A 15407-nucleotide genomic window follows, 5' to 3' on the forward strand; every position below is an offset into this window, starting at 1 on the left:
ACATAATATTACATATTACATTCAATATGTAAAAAAAGTGTTTTTTGCATGATACGTCCACTTCAAAGTGGTATGTTTTTAGCTTCTTATTTGTCAAGCTTCCAGCAAGAAATACATTGAAGGCTAACTCTGTAGCTTGCCAGCTTGTGGACAGTAGTTTTCTGAGCCCCCTATTTTGTTAGCGTATGCAGGATAGAGGAGCACTTTTATTGTAAAGACCGGAACTGTGCGGTTGGCCTTTACAGTTTTGACAGCAGGTACAGCGAGTGAGTCTGTTGAAATAAAAAGTGCTTCTCACGTTCCTGTCGGTTGTTTTTAATTAATTCTTTCTTAGTTTTGTCCTGGCCAGCCACTCAGGCAAATCATATTGTTGATGTAGATGCCCATATCTTCTCGACAGATTTACTTTGCAAAAGAGAAGTGTGGGATACGTCTCTTGTTGCCTTATTTGTATTTTACTTTATTACATGCATTTATAATAATTTTTGGCGCAGCCGAACCGTAGCAGGAGGGGATAGAAAGAAGAAAAGAAAAAATAATACAGAGGGGAAATTGCGGGGACAAGAGGGGAATAAGACAGAGAGAGAATAACAACAACAACAACAACAGAATAACATCAAGAAATATATAATACAAAATATACAAATATGATATGAAAAGTGATAGCAGAGAAGCAGTTAGTGAAATAAATATTAATAACCCAGAAATGACAATGAACATCATTACACTACATATAGAGCAATAAAAATAACAATATAATTAGCACTATTGATAATGAATAATAACAATAAATACCTCTATTATCAACAATACAATTATTTCAAATGCAAAAATACATATATGTAATGATAACTTAAATTACAAAAAAAGCAGATAAATGGAGGGGAAGAAAGAGAAGTGAACTGTTAACCTTGTAGATTGTTATAGTAACAATAGGTTAAGCTTTGTCAGTTTAACCCAATGTCCCCTAGGGGATCAACGTTAATATATGTTTGATGAAACATGATTATATGTTTGAGTGTATGTATGCATATGTGCTTGTATATGTACAGAATGTGTATATGTATGTTTGTACAGTGAATGTGCGTGTGGATGTATGTACCGTGAGTGTGTAAGCATATGTATGTATCTTTTTAATTCATTCTGAGCTCGCAGCAGCCAGCGTCATTTCACAAGATTGTCGGATGCTGTGAATGTCAATCAAGTGGAGAAAGTGACGCCATATTGAAGATTAATGATAGCTAATTTCTAGGTCTATTTTATTTTAATGCCTGGCTGGCATTCGACCTACACATCCTCCACGATTGTCGGGTAGCTCGTGATCGACCTAACAAGCACCCCTGCTATTAGGAGACAAAAAAGTCACCAATTCTGAATTGTTTTTATTTAATTAGTTTTCCAATTATATAAAACATAATTATAACTGAGTAAAAGTATTAGTTTTATGCAAATTGACTTGCTATATTGACAAAACTAAAGGGTTGTAGTCATAAATCCTGATTATATGAGCATTAGGTTGTAATACTAACACAATTATAATGCAATTACATACAAAAATGTCATATCATAAAAAATGTGTGATGTTATCAGAATAAAACATATTTTACAAGATGAAGTTGCAATAGTTAACAGAAAAAGGTTGTAGTCATGAAATCAACCCCCCTTTCAAATTAAATCCTAACTTTATGAGCATTTTGTTGTAATACAATACAAAAATGATCTTACCATTATATAAAAAAGATCATAATTGTACAAGAAAATAATATTTTTAGCAGACAAAGTTTATAAAATCGTAATACGAACCCCCTAAAAATAACCTAGTTTTATGAGAATTAGGTTGTAGTAAACACAATGTTATAATTATATTTAAAAAATATATATATATATATTATGAGAAAATACAGCTATTAGTACAAAAACTTTATTTTATGAGAATGAATTTCCAATGAATGAACTTGCAATATTGATCAGAAAAAGGCTGCAAAGTCAACGTAGTTGTAATATAACCCGTCCCTCCACCCCCTCCAAAAAAAAAGAAATATTAGGGTAAGCAGGGAAAATGTCAGAATTTCATGAGTTATGAGGAAAAGGTCAGAATTTAATTATAATATTGTCCCCAAATAATGGACATTAAGAATAACCTAGCAATATCAATAGGAAAATGCTGTATATTTAATGATCCTTATCAGTTTGGCCCTGATAATTTTTTGGCCCTGATAATATACAGTATTTTTTTTTTTTTATACCAATTGTCACATCTCCTAAGCCTAATATTGGAAACTAACAGTAACTTCAATGTTTTATTGCAGTGGGAAAAACGTCTCTCATCACCAGATTCATGTATGACAGTTTTGACAACACTTACCAGGTGAGGTATTAATGACAAATGAATATTATGTGGTTCATGTTGCAAAAAAACATCACCATTTTATTCTAATCCTTTCCATGTTATTGTGCTGCAATTGTTATTGTTGTTATTGTCAATAGACAATAACAACATGCTTTTTTTTATCTATTCCTTGCCTGGCTGATGAAGCCTAAAAGAAAGCAGATTTACCATGTTAGCTCCAATTCATTGTTCAGTCGTTTATCTTAAGTCGTTTTTTCTCTTTAGGCCACCATTGGTATTGACTTCCTATCAAAGACCATGTACCTGGAGGACCGAACGGTAAGAAAAGTAGCTTTTATTTGTAAATTCAATATTTTAGCTTGGAGTGTTTTTCCTCTATAATTTCAATAAATAATGTATTGATAAAAAATGATAAACAACTTGTTTAATTAGTCTTTAATTGTGTAATTCTTCCATTATCCTTATGGTCTCTTTTGGCTGATTGGCTAGGACAGCAGTTCTTAAACTATTTTCACCTACCAGCTCCTCAAAAATCACTTGGTTCTCCAAGTTCAGTATAATGTCCAAGATTAAAATACATTAGTGTAGTAGGCCTACATATTCATTAAGAACAAACGGGAGGTTTCATTTAGCAAGTTAAATATATTATATATTATTTATTATTATTATTGTTTATTGTGAGCAAACTGTGGTGCTGAATTTCCCCCAGGGATCAATAAAGTACTTTCTATTCTATTCTATTCTATTCTAAGTATATTGACATTTTTTGGCCACAGTAACATTACATACAGTTCAAGCAGTTACACTGTGTTTGAAGTAGGGCTGGGCGATACGGCCTTTTATTAATAGCTTGATATTTGAAGCCATGTCACGATACACAATATATATCTCGATATTTTTGCCAGGAATTCACTTTGTAGGAATTTTAAAGAATTTATTTGTAAATTATGGTGGAAAATAAGTATTTAGTCAATAACAAAAAATCAACTCAATACTTTGTAATATAACCTTTGTTGGCAATAACAGAGTTCAAACGATTATTATAGGTCTTTACCAGGTTTGCACACACAGTAGCTGGTATTTTGGCCCATTCCTCTATGCAGATCTTCTCGAGAACAGTGATGTTTTGGGGCTGTCGCCGAGCAACACAGACTTTCAACTCCCTCCACATATTTTCTATGGGGTTGAGGTCTGGAAACTGGCTAGGCCACTCCAGGACTTTCAAATGCTTCTTACGAAGCCACTCCTTCGTTGCCCGGGCGGTGTGTTTGGGATCATTGTCATGCTGGAAGACCCAGCCACGTTTCACCTTCAAAGCTCTCACTGATGGAAGGTTTTGGCACAAAATCTTACGATACATGGCCCCATTCATTGTTTCCTTAACACGGATCAGTCGTCCTGTCCCCTTAGCAGAAAAATAGCCCCAAAGCATGATGTTTCTACCCCCATGCTTCACAGTAGTTATGGTGTTCTTGGGATGCAACTCAGTATTCTTCTTCCTCCAAACAGGATGAGTTGAGTTTATACCCAAAAGTTCTATTTTGGTTTCATCTGACCACATGACATTCTCCCAATCCTCTGCTCTATCATCCATGTGCTCTCGGGCAAACTTCGGACAAGCACTGGCTTAAGCAGGGGGACACGTCTGGCACTGCAGAATTTGATTCCCTGTCGGCGTAGTGTTTTACTAATGGTACCCTTTGTTACTTTGGTCCCAGCTCTCTGCAGGTCATTCACCAGGTCCCCCCGTGTGGTTCTGGGATTTTTGCTCACCATTATCATTATCATTTTGACCCCACGGGATGAGATCTTGCGTAGAGCCCCAGATCGAGGGAGATTACCAGTGGTCTTGTATGTCTTCCATTTTCTGATAATTTCTCCCACAGTTGATTTTTTCACACCAAACTGCTTGCCTATTGTAGATTCACTCTTCCCAGTCTGGTGCAGGTCTACAATTATTTTCCTGGTGTCCTTCGACAGCTCTTTGGTCTTGGCCATAGTGGAGTTTGTAGTCTGACTGTTTGAGGCTGTGGACAGGTGTCTTTTATATAGATAACGAGTTCAAACAGGTTCCATTAATACAGGTAACGAGTGGAGGACAGAAGAGCTTCTTAAAGAAGAAGTTACAGGTCTGTGAGAGCCAGAGATCTTCCTTGTTGGAAGTGACCAAATACTTGTTTTCCACCATAATTTACAAAAAATGTATTTAAAGAATGTACAACAATTCTTCTCAACTAAAGAGGAGAAATATAACCTTAGAGGAAAATCTAATTTAAAACATTTGTATGCACGTACAACACTTAAAACCTTTAGCATATTAGTATGTGGAATTAAATTATGGAATGGATTAAGTAAAGAAGATAAACATTGTACTGATATGATCCCGTTTAAGAGGCTGTTCAAATTAATAGTGCTTACAAAGTACAAAGAAAAAGAATTATGAGAAACACTTTCAACCTTATTGAAAATAAGATATTCTTTATCTCAGTATGTTGGTAATGACTGGATTAGTTAATTGCATGTTACAGAACTGTTGTATTGCTTATTCACGGTTGTCATTTTGATATTTGGCTGTAAAGAGGGTCAGAAGATGTATGTATGTATTTGTGGGCGCTCTGAAGTGGGAAAGGGGTAGGATTAAATAAGCTTTGCTTCTTCCTACTCCTTTTCGGGCATGATGAAATGTGAGGCAATATTGTATTGTCTGTATTGTATTGTGTTGTAAATATTCATGTTAGAAATAAACTAAAAAATGAAAAGAAAGAAAAGAAAAATTCCTACAATGTGAATTCCTGGATTTTTTTTTCACATTGTCTCTCACAGTTGAAGTGTACCTATGATGAAAATTACAGACCTCTGTCATGATTTTAAGTGGGAGAACTTGCACAATCGGTGCCTGACGAAATACTTTTTTTCCCCACTGTATGCTCATTTTAAACTTACATGCAGAGAGGGAAATCACAACTAAGTCAATTTACCAATTCTGTAATTATTAAACAGTTATTAAGCAGTTGCACAAACATTCATGTAATTTCAAAACAGAAAGTGCAAGATAGTCAGAGACATTTTAAAACAAGCTATTAGTGCACTTTTGTGCATGAGGTCACTAAGATGACATATCAAAAAAACACTAAATTAAAATGCACTTTTTGTAAACAATGCCACTACAATAGTTTAAAACAAATAAAGTGCACTTTTGTGCATGATGTCACTCAAGATATTTCAATAACCGTCAAATAAAAATGAGCTGCATAATATGAAATCAAATGTTTTTTGTCCTTTGCTTTGTGGTAGGTTACTGCGGACGTTATCTCCTTCTGTTGTTGACAAATTTTTTCATATGGTGTTGATCTGGAGATGGTTGCTTCGGCATTTTGTGGGTGTGGCACCTAACAGAGATGTTGACTTTCAGAGTTTCAAGCACTCTTCATTCTCTAGCGGGTGACTTTTCAAATGATGCTACAAATTAGCAGTAGGTGCTACTTTTTGTAACAACGCTTTTGCCGCATACTTGTTCCACATCTTCCCGCTTGAAGCCAAACTACTACCAGACGATGGACCCCGTGCTGTTTTTCTTAGAAATTAATTCTTCCTTCATTTGTTAACAGATTAGCACCTTCTTTCTCTCGTATTACCACTCGCACCACTCCGCTAGAATCACAGCATATATTACCATGCTGCTACCTCTCTGCTCAGCGAGGGCGTATGACGCAACAGTATATGACGTATGTAGGAAGGTGCGCTTGTTTTAAGTCTCTGTGAGGAGGAACAAGAACGAGTGAGAAGAGTCTATAGTGTGATGCCCGGACCTAAAAGCAACTGCGTGAGAATCTATACTCAAATATCACGATATAGCCATTTTCTATATTGCACAGAGACAAACCCGCGATAAATCGGGTATATCGATATATCGCCCAGCCCTAGTTTGAAGGTAAGAAAATAAAACACTGTACTTTAATCAAGTGATTATTTGGCGCACCATTAGATGGAACCCGTGTACCACTATGGTATGCGTACCACAGTTTGACAATAACTGAGCTAGGATAAGTCACATGGTTCTGCTCTAGAGGGAAGTATTTCAACACAGTTACTTGCAAATGGGGGAGGATAATGGCACAAGCACCCTAGTTTGCCCTCATTTTTGACTAATCCGTGATTGGATTTAATTGCTGCTCACTTTATTCTTATAATAGGCTTTGCTTCTTCCTACTCCTTTTCGGACATGATGTATTGTGTATTGCGAAATGATGAAATTACCTGATTTATAATGTATGTATGTCATGTTCAAAATAAACTAAGAAAAGAAAAAAAAAAAAGAAACGAAAGAATTATATGCATTTATCCGCACAGTGTAATTATCAATGTTCACATCTGTAGGTAAGGCTGCAGCTGTGGGATACAGCGGGACAAGAGCGCTTCAGGAGCCTCATCCCCAGCTACATACGAGACTCCACAGTGGCCGTGGTGGTCTACGACATTACAAGTGGGCAGCTTGTTTATGTGGTGTTCGTGACTGTATCGACTGTATGTCAGCATGAACTAAAAGATCATAAAAGTGTTCCGGTGCACGTGCCTTCGCAGACGTCAACTCATTCCAGCAGACTTGTAAATGGATTGATGATGTCAGGACGGAGAGAGGAAGCGATGTCATCATCATGCTTGTGGGGAACAAGACGGACCTGGAGGAGAAGAGGTGACGTTATTAGACAGTGGAGATTCACTGTTTAAATTTGATTTGCAGGGTTCTTAGAATCCACTGTTCTTCCGCAGGCAAATCACTATCGAGGAGGGCGAGCAGCGAGCCAAAGAGCTCAACGTCATGTTCATCGAGACCAGTGCCAAGACCGGCTGCAATGTCAAACAGGTGATTACTGAACCTTTTCACAGCACCACCAAAGTGATCCGCTCAATTAAAAAACACAGGGAATATGTTATTAATACTATTTACGTGACTTAATACACAATGGAACCTCCATTTACAGCTAAACTTTGTGTATATTTATTCAAGTACTTTTAAAGGCCTACTGAAATGAGATTTTCTTATTTAAACGGGGATAGCAGGTCCATTCTGTGTGTCATACTTGATACTTTCGCGATATTGCCATATTTTTGCTGAAAGGATTTAGTAGAGAACATCCACGATAAATTTCGCAACTGGAGAAAAGCCCTGCCTCTACCGGAAGTCGCAGATGATGACGTCACATGTTGATGGCTCCTCACATATTCACATTGATTTTAATGGGAGCCTCCAACAAAAACAGCTATTCGGACCGAGAAAACGACAATTTCCCCATTAATTTGAGCGAGGATAAAAGATTTGTGTTTAAGGATATTGATAGCGACGGACTATAAAAAAAAAAGTAAAAAAAAATATGTGATTGCATTGAGACGGATTCATATGTTTTTAGAGAAATCTACTAGGATAATTCTGGGAAATCCCTTATCTTTCTATTTTGTTGCTAGTGTTTTAGTGAGTTTAACAGTACCTGATAGTCGGAAGTGTAAGTCCACGGCCGGGTGTTGACGTGCAGTGTCTCAGGGAAGTCGACGGCAGCTGTATGGGCGGCACAAGCTCAGCTTATCTCCGGTAAGAAGCGACTTTTTAACCACAATTTTCTCACCGAAACCCGCTGGTTGACATTCGGTTGGGATCCATGTCCGCTCTGATCCATAGTAAAGTTTCACCTCCGTGAATTTTAAACAAGGAATCACCGTGTGTTTGTGTGGCTAAAGGCTAAAGCTTCCCAACTCCGTCTTTCTACTTTGACTTCTCCAATATTAATTGAACAAATTGCAAAAGATTCAGCAACACAGATCTTCAAAATACTGTGTAATTATGCCGTTCAAGCAGACGACTTTTAGCTGTGTGTGTGCGCAGCGCTCATATTCCTAACAGCCCGTGACGTCAAGCGTACACGTCATCATTACGCGACGTTTTAAAAAAAAAAACTCCCGGGAAATTTAAAATTGAAATTTAGTAAACTAAAAAGGCCGTATTGGCATGTGTTGCAATGTTAATATTTCATCATTGATATATAAACTATCAGACTGCGTGGTGGGTAGTAGTGGGTTTCAGTAGGCCTTTAAAGCAGCGCCAATTTGCCATGCAATAAAAAAAAGGCACAATACCAAATGCTAATAATGCGCGCACATGCACATAGAAATTAGGCCCCAATGCTGCGGTATCGTAAGATTAAACATACAATATGGTAGATAGCAAACATGTTAGGAATTAATCAAAGATACTATTCTATACATTGAGTCTATTAGAGTGCTCAAACTGCCATCAGGTAATCAATAGTCAAAATACCAGTGTGCAACTTTTTAACTACATCATCACAAAATGCTTAGATTTTGTGTTTTGTTGTTTTCTTTTTATTGTTGCTGTTTAATGTTTTTTTTCTATATACACACACAAGGTTAATAGTTTTTTTCAGCACTTTGCCTTTCCTTTCTTTCTAATGGACAACATTGTATCAGTCATTTAATTTTTTTAACATTTACAGTATAAATCAGGCATGTACTTTGAAAAAGACTGAAAATAAGCCGGTGTCTGGGAGCCGCAGGTCCCCAGCCAGGTCCAGGGACAAAGGGGGCATTAGCTAACTTCCTTTATCTGAATAGCCATTTGTGATTAATAGCATGAAACAACACATTTCTTGCAGTCATGTTGTTTATGTTTGAAAATTATTTAACTATTCAATGTCAAAATATAAATAGTAGAAATAATGAACAACATTTCAGCGACTGTCTTGTTCTAAAACACCAATGAAAATGAAATGTAGCATTTATACTTACTATACTATAGCAAAAGTCATCACATATCTGCCACAATCATGTGTGTTCTGAAATGTGTCTTCCATGTCGAGAGCAGTTTTGATTTGGGCATAGTTTTATCCAGACTCATACATTTCTCCAAATGTGGCCAAGTGGACGCATTGAGGTTTCTTGGATGTCGTCTACATCACTAAAAGAAAAATCTAAAGAAAAAAATCCCTCTGCCATCTTCCACTATTTTTAAAAAAATATATAAATTGCCCGCTTGAATATTTCCTTTTCTCTTGTCGTCATTTGGGATGCGCGCGTCTGTTCTGATTTCCCTTCCTGGTTCAATGACCCGCCCTATCTTGCCTCTAATTGGCCTGTCCCTAATGTTTTGCAATAATCCCAACCAATCGTGACTCATCATAATAAACCAACCAACCAATCATAGATTTTTTAATATGTAAACCAACCAATCATCATTGATGTTTCCCAGACATTTTGTCCCCTGCCCGTGGAGTTTCTTCGCTACATCGCTTTGATTTTTAAGTTAATAATTTTCATTGAAAAAAACGTAAATTTTACCACTGGATTATCAAAAACCATACTCATTACGGGAAAACTGTAGTTGTTGGCAGGTATGGCAAAGAGACGGATCAAGATTTTAACACACATTGTAGGTCGTAAAAAATGAAGAAAAATGGAAAATATTTGTTTATATTTTTACAGAGATAAAAAAGACAGATTTCCGACTATAAACGGAAAAATCACATGCTTGATAAATAAATATTTAGGAATTAATTAGTCATCTTTGGTGATAGTAAGTATATGCCTGAAATATCTTAAGCTGCATTTAAAAGTCGATGAAAAATTAGAGCCATTAAATAGGTGGACGCTTTATAATCCGACTAGTCGACTAATCGTGATGATAGTCGATGCTTAATCGACTATCAAAATAGTTGTTAGTAGCAGGCCTACTGCCAACACACGCACACTTACAGAAGTCTCTTTGGTGGTCTCACAAACTATCAGAAATCACAAAAATCTTTACCTTTATCAACCACATTGCTACAATAACAAAAAAACATATAAAAAGAAAAAATGACTTACAGTACATAAAGCTGATTGTAATACTGATTAACGTCAGCAAAGTCTTTGAGGAGCAGACAAAGAGAAAAGGGATCCAACAATAGGGGAGGAGGCCCTTGAAGGTTGCGACGCTGAACGAGAGGTAGTTTTCTACTCTGTCGGGAAAATAAGTCCACTTTAGCATCTTTTGCCGGAAACGTCTATTCTAATCACATTCAAAGAACTTGCTGTGGCAGGAAGCCGACTTTATCAATCACCTTATTACAAGCAAGCACAAAATGGCTGCCAGTGGGACACAATAAATGAATGAAGCGTTCGTACACATAGACAATGTTATGCGCAGGGAGGTATATTTGGCTTGATCTAAAAGTTCGTAAACTGAAAAGCGCTCACATAGAGGGGTTCGTAAATCAAGGTCCGATTGTACGAATGTGTAGCCATTTTTAAATAGCAGTATTACAATATTGTTTCTACGCAGCCATGTCTGTGTTCAAAAGGATGCTAATTACACATCTTTACAATCAAGGAGCCCTCGAGCAAAACATGTCGATTCGTAGTCTTTATTGCCAGGTAAAAACATACACAAACGTCAAAATATTCATTCTGTTGTATTCCATTACTGTACTAGAGTATATTGTACTATAAAATGAGAGTATTTGGATTTTCACTCTTGGTGATATTTTGTAACATTGTTATCAAAATGACTGATAAGCCCCAGCATGCACCACGAAGCCCTTAAGGCAGTGTTTTTCAACCACTGTACCGCGGCACACTAGTGTGTCGTGAGATACAGCCTGGTGTGCCGTGGTAGATTATCTAATTTCACCTATTTGGGTAAAGGAAGTTTGCAAATGATGTGTTGTTGTTGAGTGTTGGTGCTGTCTGAAGATCGGCAGAGTAACCGTGTAATACTCTTCCATATCAGTAGGTGGCAGCAGGTAGCTAATTGTTTTGTAGATGTCGGAAACAGCGGGAGGCAGTGTTCAGGTAAAAAGGTGTCTAATGCTTGAACCAAAAATAAACAAAAGGTGAGTGCCCCTAATAAAAGGTATTGAAGCTATGCAGAACGGAACTAAAACTGAACTGGTTACAAAGTGAACAAAAACAGAATGCTGGATGACAGCAAAGATATACTGCGGAGCAGAGACGGCGTTCACAAAGTACATCCGAACATGACATGACAATCAACAATGTCACCACAAAGAAGGATTAAAAACTATTGAAATATTCTTGATTGCTAAAACAAAGTATAGGTGGGAAATATCGCTCAAAGGAAGACATGAAACTGCTACAGGAAAATATCAAAAAAAGAGAAAAAGCCACCAAAATAGGAGCACAAGACATGAACTAAAACACTACACACAGGAAAACAGCAAAAAAGTCCAAATAAATCACATTGTGGTATGACAGGTGGTGACAGTACACCTACTTTGAGACAAGACCTATAGTCATGCATGCTTGGTTATGATTAAAAGTCATATCCAAAAATTGCGACTTTTTACTGTCAACTGAGTTTCGTTTTTTAGTGATTTCTGCTGGTGATGTGCCTCTGCGTTTTTTCAACGCCAAAAATGTGCCTTGGCTCAAAAAAGGTTGAAAAACACTGCCTTAAGGACTCATTTAGCTTGTTTGAGACATACCAGTAGTACATTTGGCATATTGGAAACAAACATTACAATTTGTTATTTATTCATTTGGGCTCCTATTAAATTAATGTTTACATGTTGAGCAGCGTAACACAAACAATTTGCTTTCACTGTGTTTTTCATTCTCATTTATGTTTCTGTGCCAAGCTGTTTCGTCGGGTTGCAGCAGCTCTTCCCGGGATGGAGAGCTTGGACGACGCAAATCCTGAAGGCAGTATCCTTAATGTCACTAATTTTGATGAGAGAGGAATGTTGGCTTGTTGTATTTTTAATCTCTGGAGTGTTTTTTTGGCTAACTGTAGTTGCCATCATTAATGAAGATCACCAGGTAAGTGCAAGGCCACAGGACCATCTAGTGGATATTTGAAGAATTACACATCACTTCCTTAACCGGAGCCTCCTCAGTGATTGACATCAAGCTGGACAAACCAGCGGAGCCGAGCGTTCCCGAGGGCGGGTGCTCATGTTAATACAGAGCTGTGATTGGTCAGCTCCCCTTCACACCATAACGCTTGTTGTGTTGCTTAGCTACTACTGGTTAGCTTCCGGTTAATTGGAACATAGGATGTATCTGATTGGACAAATCAAACGTTCAAACTATCAATCAGCTGTTCAGTTGTAAAATATTGTATACTTTGTCAATATGTAAGAGAGCGAAGGACAAAAATAGGAGGGGGCGGAAACAAGAAGAAAAAAAACAATGCAGAAAAGGAACACACACTAAACGAGAAAGGGAGTTTCTTTTAGCTGTTATGTTTTGTATTTTTTTATATATAAAAGGGAAAGCACCAAAAATGATGCCTAAGCATAAAAGGAGACGTAGTTGGAGGAATGTGGGTCAGCCATTTTTCAAAAATGGCGGAATAGGTTTGAATGTTTGCAACACGCATGCACGCTGATCTTTATTCTTTTCTTTTTTAAAACCTATTAACCCTTTGCCTGGCCTTCTAGGGATCCTCGCACTCTGGGCGGCACATGACTTCTCTTCGAATGTTTTCTAGCATCTTCTCTCTTGATAGCATAGTTCCCACACCACTTCCTGTAGGCCCACACGACGGTAGCTGTGAACACGTGGCACTCTCTCTCTCTCTCTATGGGGTGAACTTTTATAGAAACAAATTGTACTGTGCTTTGAACATAATAATGGCGATATCGATAACAATAATGATAATAATGATAATAATAATAATGCACACTGAAAAAGTCCCTTACCTATTCCCTCCTCTTTCTTCCCTGTCCCGCCTTCCCGGATGTACACGTGCATATAACGATCCACTGTAATGCACTGCAACACTGTACATAATAATGTAATATGTATGTTGTGAACGTCCTCTCTGTACAAGTGGTCCTTGTTCACCCGTATGAATAATGTAATAATGTTTCATGATTAATAAATGACTGATTAAAGGGCTTTACTCACTTACTGTCAACACTGACATTGCGCCAACATGCTTTCTTACACAGTCAGGACATTACAGGTTGAATATATTTTTCAAGCTGAAAAGGCATATGTTTTTTAGGTAGAAATATACTGTATTTGACATATATTCTACATCGACAAAAGAATGTACCACTATTTTTAATCAAATATTTAAAAATATTTTCTCTACCAATATGTTGTCCAAATAGTATGGAATGATACAAGCTAAATTATAAGATAGATAGATAGATATATAGATGGATAGATAGATAGATAGATAGATAGATAGATAGATAGTACTTTATTGATTCCTTCAGGAACATTCAAATTCCAGCAGCAGTGTACAGAGTTGAGATCAATTCTAGTAAATTAAATTTAATATATGAAATCAGCATTTTTTTATTTAAATTTTTATAATCCTGACAATTTTTGTAATATATTGAATCAAATCCAAAACTTAAATCTAATTCAATCGAATACTTTAATAAAGTGTATTGTTAGTGCAGCCTTGTGTGTTACTTCTAGCCGCAAGAGAGCGTGCTTGCCCACTGTAATTTTGCAGCAGAGGTTTAAAAAGTAAATTTGCATTTTCCTAAAGATTTTTTTTGTTTTATCTTATTTTTTTCATCCATTTATTTATCACTTTTCTGCCATTTATCTTGTAGGTAAGCTGGAGCCTTTAGGTCAGTTGACTTTGGACATTTGGTCAACTGGATGGCAGGGCTTTTTTCATGTTATTTTAATCTATTTTGTATTTGATTGGCTGTATTCCATTGTATTGTATTTAATGTATTTGTTTTATTCATCATTATAATGTATTATATCTGTTTGTTTATAGTTAATCTTGTTTAAATTGTATTTAATTTTATCTTGTGATAAGCAGTTTAATTTATTTACATACATTTTAAAAAAAATGTTAATGCTATAAACTGTGATGAAAAATAGTCTGTGTTTTTTCCAGCTTGTGATTCTTTCATAAGCTTTGTTTTTCCATCAATCATGCTGAGGAGGTGGTGAGCTGGAAAGAACCTTCCAAGAGCAATAAACTGACAGTGTGATGTAAGGTATTCCCCTGGATAGACGCCATGTTACTTGATCCCCCTTCAGGGTCTCAGTGTGGCTCGGCGGTTTATATCAGTGCTGCAATGTCACAAACGAGTTGATTTGTTTAAATTAATGCTCATTTTTGCTTACCTTTTCTCGCCTGGAGGCCACACCTTCCTCCATGTTAAAGACCGCTGGTGCTCTTCAGAAGCCTCACTTTGTTTGACACGTCCCTTTGAGTGGATCATGTCCACAGTGGAGGCCCTGAAGGACACAAAGCTGGGCTCGCTTTTAAAGGGCCTTCGTACGGACATCGCCATGGCCGTGGATGACACCTTCCCTCTGGTTCACGGCCTGGCTGATAAAAACATCATCAGTGAGCAACTGCTGAAGGTGAGACACACGTAACGTACACCTCATCTACAATTTACTGCCACACACACACAAATACATATATATATATATATATATATATATACATTTATATATATATATACATCTATATGGATGTATATATATATATATATATGTGTGTATATATATATATTAGGGCTGCAACTAATGATTAATTTGATAATCGATTAATCTGTCGATTATTACTTTGATTAATCGATTAATAATCGGATAAAAAAGACAAACTATATTTCTCTCCTTTCCAATACTTTATTTTTAAAAAAAACAACATATACTGGCACCATGTCCTTTCGACTTGCCAAACTTAACAATAACAAGGCAAGTTTTAGAAAAATGTTTTTTTTTTTTATAAAGTGCACAATATCAATAATTTTCCATAGGAGAATTTCAAACCTGCCTACTACCTATTCCAACCATTCTGCAATGTTGGATGCTGAATGTCTTTCCTCTAGTGGCATGGTCGTAAGGCAGATTGACTTCATGTTCCATTTCTCTCCAATGTAGTGGCATGTATTGCCGAGGTAGGCTTCCGTGGCTACACTTGTCCACACATCAGTGGTCAGAACAATTTTGCTCTGGGTAGCTTTAATGTCAGTTTAAACAGCTTGAAATGTCTGCTCATACTTCCTCTCCATTAGTTTCGTAAAATGGGTCCTTGAGGGAAGAGTGTAACCAGGGTTTA

General features: G+C 36.7%; 2 protein-coding genes across 6 annotated transcripts in view; both read left to right on the plus strand.

Moving 5' to 3' along the window:
- The window catches only part of rab6bb (RAB6B, member RAS oncogene family b), a 17808-nt gene extending 4542 nt beyond the window's left edge, over window positions 1-13266 (plus strand). Inside the window, exons 2-8 of the mRNA XM_061920423.1 lie at window positions 2310-2368; window positions 2615-2668; window positions 6728-6833; window positions 6932-7043; window positions 7121-7214; window positions 11995-12061; window positions 12253-13266. Of these exons, the coding sequence (XP_061776407.1) occupies window positions 2310-2368; window positions 2615-2668; window positions 6728-6833; window positions 6932-7043; window positions 7121-7214; window positions 11995-12061; window positions 12253-12317 (557 nt within the window). The 3' untranslated portion in view covers window positions 12318-13266. The remainder of the gene's footprint in view (window positions 1-2309; window positions 2369-2614; window positions 2669-6727; window positions 6834-6931; window positions 7044-7120; window positions 7215-11994; window positions 12062-12252) is intronic.
- Window positions 13267-14378: 1112 nt separating this feature from the next.
- Window positions 14379-15407, plus strand: part of aire (autoimmune regulator) — a 31994-nt gene continuing 30965 nt past the window's right edge. For all 5 annotated transcript variants that reach the window (XM_061920427.1, XM_061920424.1, XM_061920428.1 and 2 more), the window contains exon 1: window positions 14379-14704. In XM_061920427.1, the coding sequence (XP_061776411.1) occupies window positions 14444-14704 (261 nt within the window). In that variant the 5' untranslated portion in view covers window positions 14379-14443. The remainder of the gene's footprint in view (window positions 14705-15407) is intronic.

The sequence above is a fragment of the Nerophis ophidion genome, linkage group LG14 (genome assembly GCF_033978795.1).
Source record: "Nerophis ophidion isolate RoL-2023_Sa linkage group LG14, RoL_Noph_v1.0, whole genome shotgun sequence".
In the NCBI taxonomy this organism is placed as follows: Eukaryota; Metazoa; Chordata; class Actinopteri; order Syngnathiformes; family Syngnathidae; genus Nerophis; species Nerophis ophidion.